Source organism: Pleurodeles waltl, chromosome 1_1, assembly GCF_031143425.1.
Source record: "Pleurodeles waltl isolate 20211129_DDA chromosome 1_1, aPleWal1.hap1.20221129, whole genome shotgun sequence".
Classification (NCBI taxonomy): domain Eukaryota; kingdom Metazoa; phylum Chordata; class Amphibia; order Caudata; family Salamandridae; genus Pleurodeles; species Pleurodeles waltl.
Window position 1 is genome coordinate 714737675 of NC_090436.1, and position 18981 is coordinate 714756655.

General features: G+C 41.4%; 1 protein-coding gene across 1 annotated transcript in view; it reads left to right on the plus strand.

Annotated features, from left to right (window-relative positions):
* Positions 1-18981, plus strand: part of SLC27A6 (solute carrier family 27 member 6) — a 356441-nt gene that overhangs the window by 282541 nt on the left and 54919 nt on the right. Inside the window, exons 7-8 of the mRNA XM_069227290.1 lie at positions 131-329; positions 1071-1168. Coding sequence (XP_069083391.1) covers positions 131-329; positions 1071-1168 — 297 coding nt within the window. The remainder of the gene's footprint in view (positions 1-130; positions 330-1070; positions 1169-18981) is intronic.

The following is an 18981-nucleotide window of genomic DNA, read 5'->3' on the forward strand; positions in this document are numbered from 1 at the left end:
GAACCTTTTGCAAAATGCCCTGCCTTTAATCAAATGTACTGCTTGGTGTATGCGTGTGCTTAATTTATTTCTGTTTTTTGCTGTTTGATTACTTTAATGTATGTTTTCCTCTTCCTCTTTCTCTTTGTAGGCGAAACTGGTCTTCTCATATCAAAAATAAATTCAGTGAATCCCTTCTTTGGCTATGCTGGCAGCAAAAAACATACAGAAAGTAAATTACTATTCAATGTATTTAGAAAAGGAGATCGATTTTTTAATACCGGAGATTTAATGATCCATGATGATGATAATTTTCTGTACTTTCGAGACCGGATTGGAGATACATTCAGGTAAAGTTTTTATTTGTTTGTAAATTTATGGTACATTTCTTCTGTCTTCTATCAGAAATTGATTTATCTATAGCACATGTATTGTAATTGATTTATTAGTGATGTAAACAAGATATAGTGTTCACCACCACCTTAATGTTGATGTATCAGATGTAAGGTGGTCATGTGCAGGTGTCTTACTTCATGATTGGGTATATATGCAGGGCTTGTCCGCATAGAAATAAATATGCTTACGTTGTAAGTTGATCTAAGTAGCATGACTGTCATGAGGAGTGAGGTTTATTTGTTTTTGATTGTGGGATTTTTAAAGCACTTGGTGAACTAAAACTTGTTGGGCTCCTTACTGTACAAGTCTCAGGCTGGTCCACGTCAGGCATGAGTAGCCTATTGAGCCCCGGTTGTGTCTGTCTATCCACATTCTTGTTCTTTTGCTATTTTTCAATTACATACACAGGACTATGAGTAACAAAATACAAAGAACAAACCTATAGTGAATTATCTAATGAATCCTGACTTAAGGCAACTTAAGAACCAGTTGCACACACATTTTGTTGTTTCAGAGTGTGTATTCTGCCATTTCCTTTCCTTAGGTATGTATCAGTATCAAATGAATTGCAGGAGGTTGTTATTAATTCTTTTATCTGGAATGACTGTATTTGTTTCATTTAGATTTAATGCACAAACTCCTGGCTCACAGTAGATATTTCAAATATAAAATATTGTTTATTTATGTTTTTATAGATGGAAAGGTGAAAATGTTGCGACCACAGAAGTTTCAGACATCATTGGGATGGTGGACTTTATACAAGAAGCCAATGTGTATGGTGTTGCTGTTGAAGGTGCACTACTCTCTACAATCTTTTTTAACTAATCTCTCTTTGAATCTAATGAAGAACCCATCAAATTGGTTGTGTTATAGCCAAGCTCCAAAATAAATGTGCAGCAATTATCTTATATGTTGCAAGACAGCTGTGTCATAACCCTTATTTGTCTGTCTCTACACCAATCTACATTACTACCTTTATTGCACCACATGATAAATCTGTTGTCGTCTACAGAGGCAGACTTTGTTCTTTAACTCCTACATATAATGTGCATTCCTTTTTAGATGGGTACATTCTGGCTGGTTATATCATAGACAGATGAGTACCTGTTTCTGCTGAGGTGACTGAATTGAGAGTGTCCAAAATGCTTGCTTAACTTTATTGTTTATTTTAATTAAATTCAATTCCGAGTTGGTATGTCCATGATATATACGTGCTTCACTGCACTTGCTATTTTCTGATGCCTTGGTATGCTGTGCTTTGGCTCAGGAGAGTCTGTGCTGTCCCCTGCTAAATGGGTATGAATTTCGTAGACTTTTGCTAATGATTCATCATTTGATCCCTCACATAATTTATTGCCTCACCTATCCATCGACTGTATAAAAGAAAAGATAGGTATAAGCATACTTTGTACAAACAAGAGCTTAATTTTTTAGGTTGAGGGCACAAACGCTCTGACATGTTGTAATCTATCTGTGGGCTTTTAACCATGCCCACTGCACGCCCATCACTATCACTCGTTCATGGGCTTGCCTTTCAAACATCCTTTGTTATCATTGGTAAATTGGTAATGGAGCATTGACTTTTGCTTCACAACCTATGGAACACCTTAGCTGCAGAGTTGGAGGGGTCTACTTCTAAATATGTTGCCTTGCACATGGACGTGCAGTTTACTATGCCATATTTCTTGAGGTGTGTCTATATCATGATAGTGACGGCACAGGAACAGTTTACTATGCTATCATGCTTTGGGTGTGCATATATCATTATAGTGATGGCCTTGAAATCCTTGTATCTCATTCTTTCAGGAGTAATCATTAAACAAGCCCCACCACTGGTTGTATGACCTTTGTTAGCAAACATAGAGAATTTAAAAGGAGCAATTATTTACACCAAACTTTCTTAACCAATAGAATTCATTTAAGGCTCTGTAATAGTCAAAAAAGAGAGTTGGTGTGAGTTAAAAAGTTTTAATAACAATTCAAGTGGTCTTAAATTGTTTTATTCAATAATTATTAGTCTTAAGTCATCTTTAATACAAATTCAAATAATCCATTAAACAGCATTTCAAAACGAATTAAAATACCAAATTGGTGAAGACGATTAAAAAAATAAAAAAGAGATAATACAACAAGTGTACTCTATGAAGGAATTTCCCTAATCTAAATTACTGACTGGAATGGCAATTTCATAACTAAGCTGCAGAAAAAGGTGTCAGTTTAGAAACCCAATAAAGAGTTCTGATGAAAGAACAAGATTCATAAACATAAAGCTTTCTCATTTAAGCAAATTAATTTTCAAGCTGAACAATATTCTCAGCTGTAGATCAGAAACATCTTCTGAAAAGAAAAGGATTAAAAGGAAATCTCTCCTGGAGATTGGTAACCCTATGAACCTCAGTAAAAGAGTCCTGAGTGCTCTTGAATGCTAGAAGGCATAGTTCCAGACTACTCTAGGAACACATGTTATGGACATTTGTTAAAACATAAGTTGAAATAACAAACCCCTAAAAGCAGGTAAACCCCCTAGTTTCTCAAATCTTCACAATAGACCACAGTAACAAGTCCTTGAAAAGATATTTCATCCACATCTTGTGGTTCAGACAGTTCTTTCCAGGAGTCATATTTTCTGCCATCTCCTCTCCTCCCTGTGAGAACCTCACTACTATGTGTTCTTTTTTTCAAAATCAGGAGAATTCGTTCTAACAGCCTCCTCATCTTGATGGCTAAAACAGACATCAGAACTGGATCACAAATTAATCTCTAAAGTACACCTTCCTTCCTTTGCAATCTGTCCCACATTTTGAAGTTTCCTCTTCCTTCAGATTCTTGTATGCCGTATTCTTTATTTTCCATTTCTATTTCCACTCTTTTTTGCCTTTCTCTTTTTGCCTTTTTTCTCGTTTGCTAAGTAACACCTTGATCCCTTAAATAGAACATAAAAGCATATTAAGCAAATGCCAACAATCTATATAACTTTTAATATTCACCCCCAGCAGTTCCAATCCAGTTACTTAAAGCAGTAGGTCCTTTGCCCGAGGTTCCTAACATGCTAGTTGTTTCTAAAGTTTCTAATTCAGGTTTTAGGTTAGACATGATCCTTGCTAATTCTTCTATTTTTTTTCTCTCGTCAGGAATGTACGACCAATTGTGTTGAGCTATCCACATTTTACAGATTCCACTTTCTTTGCCAGCAGTATATCTAAAGCTAATTGATTCTGCAAAACCTTTGATCTAATAACTACTAATACTGTGTTAACTGCTAATAATGCACCAGATGTACTAGTTGCTAATTTATATACTACTGTAGAAAGCTTTCTGATGTTCTCATCATGCAGAATTACCCCTACTGGGTGAATGATTCCCCAGAAATATCTCCTACTAATTGAGTACCATCAATGGTACTGTGTGTATGTCAGTATTCATTGTTAGAGCACTTATGCTAATTACATGGTACATTTTTGGAAACAATAAAGCTAAATACCAAACACTCTCCCAATCATGAGGCAACTGGAAATATGCATCTTGCCCACAAACAAAATATACCTCAGGAATAAGTGATTTTTCTCCAGTTAATATTTGAACAGGCCCTCCAAGAAGTTCAAATATATGTTCACAGCTTATCCCAGTGTGTATTTTCCTAAACTGATTTCTCCTTTTATAAACATAATTTTTCTTTTTGTTGTATATCTAATTTTACTTTGGATAGATAATTTTCTTTTTCTATTCACCAGCCTCCTTCTTCCAAACATTATTATATGTTCCTCCCTATTTGCCTTATGATACACATGAGCTCTCCTTGATTGGAAAATGTATTTTCTATTGGCTTTGTTAAATATGTTACATTTCGTTCATATGCTTTAATAATGTCTGTCTTTGTTGGGGATCTAAAGAAAATCCAAGCTATTTCTGTATCCTTAACTTGTGCATTAGTGTTCATTCTTTTCTGAAAATTGAAGTAGCAGACTTCTTCCAGGCTTGCTAGCTAAAGGGGTTTGAGAAAGAGGTGCGTAACACCTTGCGTTCTGAATGCCTGAGTCCATCGCTTACAGGCATTGTCACAGATATCCCAGACCTAGACCCAAATATTTCAGCATTCTGGAAGAATTTCACTAAAGACCCCAAGAAGGGGATTGATTGCGCTTGGCGAGGCTGCCAGGACAAATTTTTTGATCCCTCCCTTCGGCTGCCAAAGATTTTATAGCTGGCTGTTCAAGCTAAGGACTTAAATTCCATTATTGACCTGGATGTCTTACTAGACCAGGCTCAACAGGCTCTTCAGCAACGCAAATTGTAGCATGTCAGCAGAACATCTTAATCCCTATTGATGAGAGTTTACTCTAAAGTGGCCAAACTGGTGGCTGTTGGGGCAGGCGCTGTGGGGAATGACCTCCTGTTTGGGGACATGTTTGTGAAAGATCTGAGCAAGTATGTGGCCATCCTCTCAGCACTAGACAAAGCTCAATCCTCTATAAAAAAAAAAAAAGGTCTTTCAAAGTGGCCTTTTTGTGAAAGGCGGACGCTTCAGAGAAGATGCCTGTCTGAGGTGTCCAACAGACCTCTTCCAGAAGATATCCTCCCAGAGGCAGAGGTACAATGTCCAACTCTGGGTCAAATACCTTCTACCCATCTCACAATAGAGGTGGCACAGGACGTCCCAACAGAGGCAAATACTGTGCTGGAACCGCATCAGGGAACACTTCCTTTTCAGGCAACTATAGTTCCATATTCAGAGGTTGCATTGGAGGGCAGAGTCATGCATTTCTTGCACAACTGACGGAAAATCACCCAGGACTGCTGGGTTCTGGACACAGTACAGGGATTCAAACTGTACTTTTATGCAACTCGGCTTTCTCTCCTTTTTACCAGTCACAGAGTCTTTTTATCGGCAACAAAATCTAATCCTTACTTGTAAAAGAGATGATAGCCCACTCTCTACCTCATGCCTGAGGCTTCGTAAGCACTATTTGCCTAGTACAGAAAGAGGGTGGAGGTTTGTGGCTTGTGCACAGTCTCAATCAGTTCAATACTTGGATAGTATATCGACTTTTCAAAGTGGAGGGCATCCACCTTCTGCAAGACCTCTTGCAAGAAGGAGGCTGGATGGTACAAATCAACCTGAAAGATGCTTATCTGTTAATACCTGCCCCCACCCGAGGTTTGTGCAGTTTTGTTGGTGTCAGTGTTTATCACTCTTTTCTTCAGCCTCTCTTCTACCCCTTGGTGTTTCACCAAGATGTTGTCAGGTGATGCTGTTCCTGAGGGAGAGAGGAGTACGCATGATTATATATCTAGACAATGTACTCATTATGGAGCAGAGAGACAGTCTTGACCTGCCTATCTTGCACAGTGCAACTGCTCCAAGATCTTGGGTTTCACAATCAATGGGGAGAAATTTCTCCTAGTTGCAGCTCAGAATCTGGAATTTTTGGGTTTCCAAGTGCACTCAGTATTAGCTCAGCTCAAACTTCCCCCGGCGAAGTAGATATCCATCAAGAAAGAGTTGAGGAAATTCCTTGCAGATCTTGAGGATTTTGCCACATTGGTGGGCCTTCGGGCATCTTCCATTCAGGGCATCTTCCCAGGCTCTCTCATTACAGAGCATTGCAACGACTCAAGATACTACATCTTTCATAAGGGTTTATCCTATTTGGAGCACATATTGATGTTGTAGGAAGCCAGAACAGAAATCTCCTGATGGTTGGACCATATGGACACCTGGAACAGCAAGGCCATATTTGCCTCTGTTTTGGAGATGGTCATAGAGTCAGAAGCCAGCAGATGGGGTTGGGCCAAGATGTACCCAGTAGAAATGGGAGCAGATGGTTTCCAGAGGAGCCCCATCTTCTTATCAACTGTCTAGAGCAGGGTCCTTTCCTGTGTGAATGTTGACTCCACCCAAGGTGAAGTGTTGCACCCTGCTCCAGATGGACAATGTTTCATCAGTTTGTTACATAAACAGGGCTGGGCGGGATGAGATTGCGTCTCTTGATAGTAGTTTCCAAAAATCTTTTGCATTATTGTCTACAACACCAGATATCGGTGAAGGACGAATACATTCCGGGTCAGACCAAGTACTCACTGGCCTGGAACTCTGTTTCTTCATGATTCCAGTTACTGGAGACTTCATCCTTGCATTTTCAAAGCCCTCAACCCATTATGGGTCTTTTGTTAAGCAGATCTTTTTGCCTTGTGGCTGAATACACATCTTCTGACTTCTTACATTTGAAAGCAGTACCCAGGTGTGGCGAGTTCAGATGCCTTTCTCCAGTCTTGGACGGGGAAATTGCTACATGTGTTTCCTCTGCTCTTGATGATTCAAAGAGTGTTATCGCAAGCGCGCCATCAGAACGCAGAACTAGTTCTTGTGACCCCCTTTTGAAAGGCCCAGTCCTGGATCCTGGTGGCAATGGCGCAATCATGCACTCCCTCAGCTTGAATTCAGACATTCCAGGACTTTCTTGTAGACCCATTAGGGCTCCCTCACCCATTGTTGATTCAGGACTGCCTGGGGCTAATGGCGTGGAGGATTTCAGAAGACAGTTGCAATTGCCAGGTATTTTGGAACAGGTTATGTTCTTCTTATCCCAGTCCCTGGCCTCTAGTACTCAAACATTATACTGCATCTGGCGCAGATGGGTTCATTGGTGTAGTGAGCAGGAGACTGGTCCCCTGGGGGCATGTATTCCAATTATTGTTAATTTTTTTATTAGTTAGCGCGACAAGGTTTGGCTTATAGAACTGTTAATAATTTTCAGTCTCCTATATCTGCAAGTCAAACCCAACTGGATGGTAGGCCTGCAAGAGATAATCTGTTAATTTGCAAACTCCTTAGGTGAATCCGAAAGACTGACCCTCCTCAATCAAAGTATTCCATTTTGTGGGACGTAAATGTGGTCCTCTGGTTTTTTGAGAGCTTGGCCAATGAATGAAGATCTGATTAGGAAACATGTCAGCTAAATTGACGTTGGTTCTGTGCGCCACTTCTTATAGGCTGGCTTCTGACATGAAAGCCTTGGGTATAGCAGGTAGAGTATTTACGTCTTCGGGTGTGTCTTTCTAGATATCTAACAAACTAAAATCAATTCACATTGTCTATCTTATCTAACTTTTCCTGAGAATCAGAAATTGTGTGTTATAAGTTGCCTGAGAGCTTATGAAGACTGTACCCACAATTTGCGCAGAGATCATGGAAGTCAATTGCTTATTTCTTTGCAGAAACCATATCACCCAGTAACCTCAGCAAGAGTGACTCGTTGGGATCACATTGTTGTTGGCTGAAGCAGGAATCAATGTGACTATGTTTGGGACACATTCAGTCCGGGTTCCATGGGTTCTAAAGCTTTTTCCATGGGCTCTAGTTTAGAGGACATTATGGCAGTGGTGAATTGGTCATCTGACTCCCTTTTTGAGATGTTTTATCACAAACCAATTGTTGATGTTGCTTTGTTGGTGGTGGCATAGCTTTAAACTAGCAAAACCTGAAGCCTCTGGCCCTGACACAGAATAAAAACAAATTCTAGCTATTGCATCAAGACTTTTCATTTCCATTAAGGACATGTATTCGAGGATTATCCCACCTAAAGTTTCAGTTAATAATGTGTATTATGACCACTGTTGTTGGTACTGCTTACCGTGAGAGTTACCAAGTCTATTATAGTGTTGTAGATTAACTCACCCTTTACTTTCAATTTAGATAGAGATATGATGTTCAATTGTTTTTTCTTGTGGACAAGTTTAGATAACAATCCAGCTTAAGCAACAGTGAGGATTGAATGATAGAAGTACGAGTTGGACGGTTCGATGTAGCTGTTAAATCTCTCGAGGTGTCAGGTCTGGTTTCGCCCGTTGGCATGAAATTGTAGTTGGTTCCTGATATCCATGTTGGTGCCAGTTGAAGTTGTTCTGTGTTCGCAAAGAAAGAGACCGGGCATTGGTCATAGGGGATTATATACGGACAAATAGATAGTCTCTTATTGGTGGATGTGTGGGGACAAGGGTATCATGGATCATGGGATATGTAGTTTAAAGCTTTTGTTTTTTTCATTGACTACTGTAACTTTATCAGTGAAGAAAGAGAAGCATAAATCTCGCCTCCATGTCCTTAATATAATTGAAAATTCTAGACACAATAGCTAGAAAATGTTTTATTTTTTAAGTAATCCAGAATAAACACTCAATTTCAAATCTCAATTTGAAGCATCCATGAATGAAGCTTTTAATTTTCTCTCAAATAGGGTATGTGTAGTTGTAGGTGTAAATGTAGATTTAAGTGTTTCTGTCTCTGGGGTAAAACTCATACCAACCAAAAGAACGATAAGTTCTATCACAACCACTATTAATCAGCTTTTACTATTCTACATTTAGCATTGGTAATGAAACACACGTTTCTCTACAGTCAGATATTTAGTAGAATATAGCATCAGGCAGATTTAATATTCTGTGTTGACTTCTACTTCCACAAATGAAGCAAAACGTTTGATGCTTAACTTGCACTTATTTAATTTAGCTTATATACAGTAGTCTTTATGAGGTATCCCTAGCTACTCTGTCATCTTCTAAATGTGATATTCCTACTCTTCTACTGCAACCTTGGCCCTAGGGAATTCTCCTTAATTCTTTTTATTTTTGTCATTGTTAGAAATTAGCTGTCACATTCATTTATCACATTCTTTATAGTTTGATTTAGACACCGTTCATTATTTGTAAAATCATATTTCTCCGAATTGAACAAATTAAATGTCAGTTTCAAATCTTTGTTTTTGTAATATCGTCTCAAGAGTTCAATCCAAATGCCTTCTTAGACCGGCATATCATGGAGGTTCAAATGATTCTGATCTTAGTTCATTAGGATCCTGATACATTGCATTAGGCATGTTCTCTGTGTAGTAGATCCACTTGGATGCTGAATACCTACATCAAGGTACTATCTTTCTCTTGGATCTTCTTGGAGTTTGTTCTTCTTCCTCTGTGTCGCTTATACACAGCGACAGAACTAGGTTCTGTTTCTTCGATGATGATTTATGGTATACATTCAACTGGCACACTAGTTGTCAGTGGTCTCCTGCTACTTGGCCATTCCAGTCCCAATTGTAGTTTTTTCTAACTCACATTTGTTCCCTCATCTATATAATTTGTTTGTTCTGGTGGCAACCCAAAGGCTCCCCTACTTTCAGTTCTCAGGTCTTTGTCTTCAGGGGATACTTCCACACCACTTTATGAAATTTCAGGTACTTGGAAAATTGAGGAATTCTGCTGAACATCACCCCTCTGGCCCTTCAGGGCACATGGATACAATCTCAGACTTGACTCATAAGTCACCATTTTATTATGCATATATCTCAAGCTCTGGGTGTGAGATGCATTGGGTATCCCAGAACATTTCATAGCAGTGTTGGTGATTAAAATCACCTGATAGAATCCTTTGCACCTTGACACCAGGCAGAATTTTGAAACATGTTTGTTAACAAGGACCCAGTCGCCAGGGTTAAGGTTGGACACTGTTTCCTATCTCGGAGTGGCAGTGACAACTCCAGCCTGGTAAGAAGCATAACAAACCACATCTGCTAACCCCTTGCTATAGTTGAAAATCATGTCATCTGTATTTACAAGCATATTTGCAGGTACAGCAGGCAGTTGCAAAGCACGTCCCATGAGTAATTCATGTGGTGATAATCTTGTCCTTCTTTCAGGGGTAATTCGGAAGCTCATTAATAATAATGGCAAAGGATCTGGCCATTACAGAGAAGTAGGTGCACAGACTTTGGCCAATCATGATTTCAGCATCCCATTAAACTGCTCAACTACACTGTAAGCTTCTCAACAGTATCTACAATGCTGTCTCTGTTCCACTTCCAAGTGCCATACACAGCATTATAAGGATCTCGTTATTAAATTGGGTTCTGAATCCACGAAAAACAGAAATCTAAACTTGGAATCAGTTCCTGTAACAGGAGTTTAGCCACAGTGAAGCTGTCATTTCTGTATTCCGGGTCGGCTCCGAGTCATCCAGAGAAAATGCACACTATAACCATGATATATCCCCATCTGTTACAAGCAGGCATTTTGATAAAATCCAACTTTATCCTGTTAAAGGTTGCTCCTGATCTTCCTATGTGACTCAGTGTTACAGGGGTTTTTCTCCCTACATTCACCTGCTGACATGTTACATAACTATGGCTTAGTTCTTCAGCTAAAACTCAGTCAAGGATTAAATGAGTTCTGTCTAAATAATCTCACCATTTTTTCCCTACGGATGTGTGGCGGGGTATGAAAATGTCTTGTCACGTGAAATAACAAGCTCTCTGGTGATAAAGGTCTTCCAACAGCTGAAACCCAAATGTCATTTGCATTTTTAACACACCCTGCTCTGATGTATCCTTGCTGTTCTGCCTTCTTTCTGCAGCTTCTTGATTTCCTCCCTCATATCAAGTACTGACAAAAGCATTGAAAAGTTGATGTCCTCATCAAATTCATTTGTATATTCTCTGTTAAATGTGCATGCCACAATCACACAGTACTGAGCAACTTCGCCGGCATATCTGTTTCCAACAGTTACATAATAGTTTGCACTTCTGTGGCTGCGCATTTAACTACTGCAATTTCTTGTGGCAATTGTAATGCTTCCAACAATCTCATTGCATAGTCCCCATTTCGGACTGGAGATCTGAACATGGTCATGAATTCCCTTTGTAACAATAACCGTCATGGACCACACCAAAACCATGCTATCTGTAGATATAGCCACCCGCAGATGTGCTGGAAGATAGCAGGCTCATGTATGGGTGATCGGTTTTGCCACTTGTGCAGAGATAACACCTCGAAACCAAGAGGCTTCAGCCCCTTCCTTGACTGTACAAGCAGCATAAACAGCTCTGAAATTCCCCTCATTATCTCTGAAACATTGAATAGTCTACAAAAATTACATAGTCGGCTCATCAAGGGGTTCATCCTTAATGCCAAGTCTTGGCTTGGTGCATAGATTTGTAATATTGAGACAGTCATGCTCAACTTCTTCCCCATCAATTTCTTTTTCATGCATTGTTAGCAATGTTTCTGGATTGAGAGTTTGACTTTTTTTTAACAGACATTCTCTGCAGTAAGAATCAGTTGTTTATATTTTGTCTAAGTCTGCTGTTTGTCGAATATTCGGTCTTAGTACGAGCGAGCAAAATCTCAACAGAATGAGGGTCCATGAATGTAAGAGGATGTCACATAACTATGCTCTTGCTTCTGTCACTCATGTTACCCCATGGCACAACCGCTTTTAGGCAGCCGGCAGTGCTGTGGCAAAATGCTCAAGTAGTTGAAAAATATGCTACAGCTGTAGGGCAGTCTCCAGGCAAACGAGTAAGCGCTTAAAGAGTGCAGCCCTCCCGCTCACTGCAAAACAATGTGAATATTTCACTGTAATCAGGAATTCCAGTGCCCGATCATGACAGAGACTTTCTTTTAGGTCTAGGAACCCTTTTTTAAACAGTTGTTGTCCCATGGAAGTGGTTCAGGCATATCTTTGTACTCTCAGTAAAGGCTTGGTCACTAAGGAAAAGTTGGGTATCCACTGTCTACAGTAGCCCACCATTCCCAAGAACATTCTGACCTCTCTCTCTGTGTTTTGGGTGGATTCGTTTTCAAACTTGCTGTGATTCTCTCTTGTGACCTTTCTCAATCCCTTTTCAATGAGATGTCCTAAATATAGGACCTCTTTTTGGCAGTAGTGCTATTTGCTTGAGAACATTTTGTGTTCATTCTCAGCCAGATGATTTAACAGATTTATCATGTCCGGTTTATAAGCTTCTTGTGTACTTAATGTCACAAGTAGGTCATGTACTGCACCAGAACTGGGTTACAAGGAATTTGTAAAGTCTTGAGATTCTTTTTCACAGTCTGATTAAAAACTTAAGGGCTTTCTGTATACCCTTGAGGAAAGTGGCACCAAGCCAAAAAACAAGAGAGCACGTGAATTGACTGTCCTCATTCAGTGGAGATGAGGAAAAGGCCTGGCAGAGATCCAGAACAGTAAATCATTCTGCATCACAGAGAATTTGAAATAATATTCAGTACCACGGGACAGCATGGAACAACTATGCTGTTAATTTTTTTGAAGATCATGTACCATTCTATACTTGTTAGTTTTCTGTAAGCCCATAATCGGCAAATTGGAATGACTACAAACTATTTCCCTCAAAATTCCTTTTTTTAACATAATTTCAATAGCCGGAGTGAGACCCAGTCACTATTTCTGCCATGAGGTTATATGGGGCTTTCTAAGAAACACTGCATTCTATTTTATTGTTAATCGAAGTGGTTCCACACCTTTGATTAGTCCGATGTCTTTTTCTGCAAAAATTCTATTCTTCTGATTTTACAGTATCCCTTAAAACTAAAATGGCAGCTTAATTTGTACCCGCATCAATATTTCTTTAAGCCTTTTCTGCTTCATCTTGTGTTCATTGCTACAGTATTTTTCATACCTCAGGATCTCATCTAATGGTTTTTTATGCCAACAAATCAAATTCTGTTGTATGTGCTTACTGAGTTCTGGTTGCAACCCTAGAACAAACTTTGACAGAAAACTTCATGTATCTATCTTTTTGGGATTTTCTCTACACTGTGCTGTTTCAACACCCCTAACAGTTGTTCATAATAAGCATGCACTGACTCTTTAGTTCTCTGAGTAGTTAGTAACCTTTAACCTATCATTGTCCCTCGCAGAAACTTTTCCTTCAAAAAGTTAACTACCTCATCGTATCTTTGTCATCACCATAGGTGAAGGTGGATGGGTATGTTCATCTCTTAGCGGCTCTGGGCAAGGCCAATACACAGCTATCTTACATTCAGCCCATAGATAATTCAGTGCCACAATATAGAATACATTTTTCAAATTTGTCTACAAAACCATCAGTATTTTCTCAAACCTGTCAACTTGTATAGACCACTGGGCGGGATTATCGCTCAGTTTCAGAAAGTTGAATGTCTCTCCTCTGCTCCACGGTGCTTGAACACCCTCACCATCTAGTATCTCCCTCCTAGGAAAGGGTATAGCCTAATTTTCATCTGGTGGTACTAGTGGTGGCTTACCATTTATCTCTGTAGTATCTGATTGTACTTTTTCTTTCCTTGTTTTTTGTCAACTTTCTCCTTAATCTGTCAAAATCGCTCCATTTCCTAATGCACTTCAAACATTCAGCAATGTGCAGCCTCATTCCTCAGGATCACATGGTTGCAATTGCTTTAACATCTAAATGTGCTCTAAAACTTTTTCTGTAAAGGAATACTATTGTTGAGGTCTGCTTCATATTTAGCTGACAACTCTGCAAATCCATCATGAGTGACATGTGCATGTCTTGTAATTTTCTTTCTCGGATAAATCATCTAATTCTCCTGATATTGATTCATATATATATATTAGCCAAACGTCCCCTTATAATTTCTTCCAGTTCCACCTTTGATTTTGGTACATCTAGCGGTTTCATCCTTCCCTAACTCTTGAATTGTCTCTCTCTACCTCCTTTACCTTTATTGTCAGGTGTTTCCTCAAACCACGAGGGGCAAATTCCATCATCAAATGGTCCTGTCTCCCGCTGTGCAATTGCAGTTGTAAAAATAATCTTTCTCACTTGTCTCAATGATTGAACATTCTGTGGTGGCGTTTAAGCAAAAATGTGTAAGTGTTGCGACATCGGGATAAACCCTGTCAGAGCTACTCCTACAGCTTCTGAAACAACAGGATGCAGAGCAATATTGATTGGTGTAGTTATCACAGGAATTGCTAATATCTGAACTTACCCTGGGGCAGAAACAGTCACAATAGAAGCTGTAACACCTGGAGCAATTGAAGTAGACGCTGCTTCAGCAGGTGGAGCTGTAACCAAGAGTGTTGGAGGTGGTCCCCCAAATAGGAATATTTGGATCAACAGGGGCTGTTATAAGTTTTATAACCACTAGTGGTTAAAACACTTTCTGTACCTGATGTTAGAGCCACATAAGGTGGTGGATGTGAGGAAAAAACATCTAATACTTTGTCATTTTTCCTTCCACATTCCCCATTTTCATTTCCCTTCTTTCGCTTAATTTTAGGCTTTTCTTTCATTTTGACTGGGTACATTCTAGCTCCCTCAACGACACATTTCCTCCATATCTGTTGTTCTTCATCCCATGCAGCATCAGCATATTTACTCACTGCTCTCTGCTTTATTCTGGTACTTTTCCTTCTCTTCATACTGTATGGGTCGAGGAGGCGGCTTAATTTCATATAGCTTTTCCCTTAAATTTTCAATGTTCTTTAAATCAAAAGTACCATATTGTGGAAACCTTAGTGCCTCTTTCTTTTCGGTGATTTTGTGCCATTGATAAAGCCATAAACATGTATGAAGCCCTACATTTGTCACCATATGACGGCCTGGTGTACATTCTGGTGGATCCTCCTCAGCCTCAGGGACAGATACTCACACATCACCTCTCATTAAATCTCTAAGGGCTTTAAAGAATTTCATGAGTACACAAATTCAACAATAAATGAAGAAGTATAAGTTCAATACATTTCAATGTTTTTATTCAATTCACAGACCCGTACAAATCAATGTTCACTTCCTATCCCAATACAATTCCTTCTTCGCCAGCCTATCACAGGACATCACCTGATGATTCACCAACCAAACCCAGCCTAGCATGTTACACCAACTGACCTATCCCAGAGCAGTGTACTCTGACAAAATTCTCACTCCTTGCAGTGGTTCAACCTCCTTTACAATTTCTTGTACACTAAATTCCACAACTTTTAAGCAAGCACAATAATTTGTCTGCTCCTCTAGAGAATTCTAAATAGTTCATTCACACAATCAGTAGTAACATCTTCTGACTTCCTCACATACAGATGAAATCTCAACCAGAGGGAAATCACCCTGACTGGTATAGTTTCCCTTTTGCGCAATCGGTTCCACTAACACCAGTCGCTATTAGTATGATCACAACTATTTATTATAGCCCATATCTCAATTGTGCGATAAATGGCACCTCACTAATCAGTACCATAAAACCTTAGCAGACCAGAAATGCCACCATTTCTTATTTTTCTGTTTTAACTATCCTTGGATTTTGGACAACTCCGAGTCCGATAACAACCCTGGTTGTTCAACATCAAACTTAAAGGCACAACTAAACCATAAAATTTACCAGAAGACAAAAACACATAATTTCACCACTATATTTTTAGCCTCAACAAAGACAATTATGATGCACATCCCTATTGATGCTTACACCTCCACCATTGCAACCACATTCAGAACTGTGAACTCTATCAGTCTTCAAGTTTGGGCTTGGGACATAGGCAATTCTAAACTACAGAAATGTACCTCTGATAGAGACTTCTTGTTGCAGATTCCTTACCTTTGAATTTCCTGGAGGTGTCAGACTGGATCTGCACATTTTCGTGAGCTGTATCCCTGTGTGCTGTTAGGTGTTGTTGATCCGCTCCGTGTGCATTGTCCATGCCGGATATGATGTTGTGATTCCTAGAAAGGCACCACCCCTGCACTCTGACATCAGTTCTTTGCTTTCTGCGGCAGCAAGCGCTGATCCGAAAAGAGCTACGCCTCAGTCACATATTGACTGCCTTTTTTCAACTTATTGTGGAAGATTTTTTTGAGTTTTCCACTCCTGGTGTGTCAAGAATGTCATCAAAAGAGACCAGCTTCCAGCTCTGTGGATCCTGTCATCGGGCGGATCTGCACATCATGTGTCTTTAATGCCTGGAGCGTGACTACGACCTGAAGTCGTGCTCTGAGTATTGGTCCATGCATCCGAAGCCTTTGAGGGAGCGGTCCTGCGCAAGTCGAAATCTCAGTCGAGAGAAAGGTCCCAAGATTGGTTGCCGAGTCCTCCATCCTCGTCTTCAACTCCAAGTCCTCAGGGCGATCAGGTAAGATGAGGCATAGAAGAAGTCGAAGAAGTCAAAGCTTTTTTCACTTCTCTTCATCCGTCGGCAGGTGAGACGAGGTAGCATCAGCATTCTAGGTCTCTCTCTGTGAAGCCTGCGCTTGAGCCAACCGTGCTTCCCCGAGTTTTCAGTAGCCGGTGTGACCTCTGCCCAACTCAGAGTTTTACGAAGCCATGCACCTCATTTTTGGGCAGCCAGACACCGTTGGAGTGCCTTCGGCCCCTTGGAGACCGAAAAGGCCTTCTTGGGTTCTGTGCTGGCAGCTTTGGACTCGACGCCAAGGGGCACCCAGTGATCCAGTACTGGATCCGGACTGGGGCTAGTCGAACCACCCGCAGGCGGCGCTATCCCCATTGTAATCCCTGACATGGAGCCAGATAGGCATCGTACGATGCCGACTCCGACGCAAGCAGGAGCTTTACCTTCTTGATCAGATCCTGAGCACTTTTATTATGGTTTAGGCCTCAGGAATGGATTGGAGGGATCGCTGGACCCTTTACAATACCACCTCCATGACAATATTAACTGGTGTGAAGACTTGGATACTTCTCCAGATGCTGGCTTGCTTTTCCCTCTACATGGCTACAGAGAAGGGAGTGTCTTATGCTATGGTGGTTAAAAGAGCAGCTGAGGACCTGGAACTTCAACTGCCTCAGTGGCAATCAAGGCTAATCTCTACAACAGGAAGCCTCCACCTCAGAACCCCTGCTCCTGTTTCATGAGGCCTTAAAAAGGATGGCCTACTGGCTACCTGATCCAAAAGCAGCACAGGGACTTCAGTGAACTGTACGATTGCCCGCTGCCATCTCCCAGCTCCGATTCTTGATGCAACACCCCACTCCACCCCTGAGACCTCCCTGGGGCATTCCCTTGTGCACCTCCAGATAGACCTTCCAAAATGTTGGACTCACTTGGGAAAAAGATGTTTTCTTCCTCCAGCCTTGCATTGTGGTCCATGAACACTGTATGCCTTTTGGGCCGTTATTCCCACACTTCCCACACACTATGGGACACAGTTGTGGAAGTGCTGCCACAGGTCCCAGAGGAGGCCAAGCTGTACTCTCTCAGGCTGTTACTGATGGAAGTGACGCAGCGAAGTTCATAATCCGTTGCAGACTGGACACAACCAACTCACTGGGCAGAGCGATTTCATCGACAGTGGTTCTGAGATGCCGTGCCTGGCTGAGGACGTCGGGCTTTTCAGGGGATGTCCAAGCTTCAGTGAACATCATTCTCTTTGATGGCACCCGTCTCTTCAGAGACAAGGCAGACTTGACGCTCAAGCACTTCAAGGATTCTCTTGCTACAACCAGGTCTTTGGGCCTTGCAGCGGCCTCGTATCCCACAGTCTGCCTTTCGTGACTACTGAAGGGACCTTCAACCATGTCCATTCCCTGGCAATCATCGTGCTGCTCATGCTGCCCAGCCTCTGCATGGCCGAGGATGCAGGATCCACCAGCCTCAAGGATCAGGTGGCCAACGGTCTGGACAGTCAGACACCCCTCCTCTGAAGCACCCGCTAAACCTTCTTAGTCTGACTCTTCCCCACCATGGGCCAGTTGGTGGCAGGATTCGCCATCTCCTGCTCTGCTGGCAATTCAGCACATCAGACAGTTGAGTTTTGCAGATATTCCAAACAGGCTACTCTCTCCCCTCCAAGACTATCACCCATGCTGCTATCCTACAATCAGATGACAGAGAATCATGTTTTCCTTTTCTGCAAGAAAGTTACAGCTGTCTGAGGCTCTATAGGGCTATAGAGAGGGCTCCCGTGCCCGTAGTAGGTTCCTGTTACTTTCTGGTACCCAAAAAGGACAAGGGCCTCCGCCCTATCCTAGACCTTCGGTCTCTTAATCTCGTCCTTGAGAAGGAGAAGTTCAAGATTCTCACCTTGGGTCAGGTTCTATCTGCCTTGAACTCAGGGGACTGGATAGTATCGTTGGACATTCGGGATGCTTATTTTCATATCCCTGTCCTGCCTGCCCACAGACGTTACTTGCAATTCATGGTAGAATCATGGTAGCCTCTATCCTGGATTTAAGTGAAAATGACTCTGGTGCTGCTGGGCCTCATGGCCCCCTTACATCCTGCTGGTGACACATGCTAGATGGCATATGCGGGCTCTGCATTGGGGCCTGAAGTTCTGGTGGGGGCATCATCAGGGGAATCTCTCCAACAAGGTCCAGATCTCGGAAGAAACTGGAAAAGATCTGTAGTAATTGTTAACCAATCGTGATTGGGTCACAGGCAGATTCGTCTTCCTTCCCTAACCAGAGCTGACAGTAGTGACAGATGTGCTACTCCTGGGATGGCGGGGACATCTGGAAGAGGTGGAGATCAGAGGCATCTGGTCTCTAGTAGAATCCGAACTCCACATCAACCTGTTGGAGTTTTGTGTGATCCAGCTAGCATTAAACGCATTTCTTCCCTCCATCAAGGGAACGATGGTGCAGATGTTCACAGACAACACCACTGCCATGTGGTACTGCAACCAGCAGGGTGGGGTGGGGTTGTGGACCCTTTGTCAAGAGGTTCTGTGCCTCTGGACGTGGCTGGAACAGCAAGGCATATCCCTGGTGGTTCAACACCTGGTGGGATTGCCACAACAGACAAACTGAGCCAAAAATGGATCACAAATGGCATCTCCATCCAAAGGCAGGTGTATGGTCTCT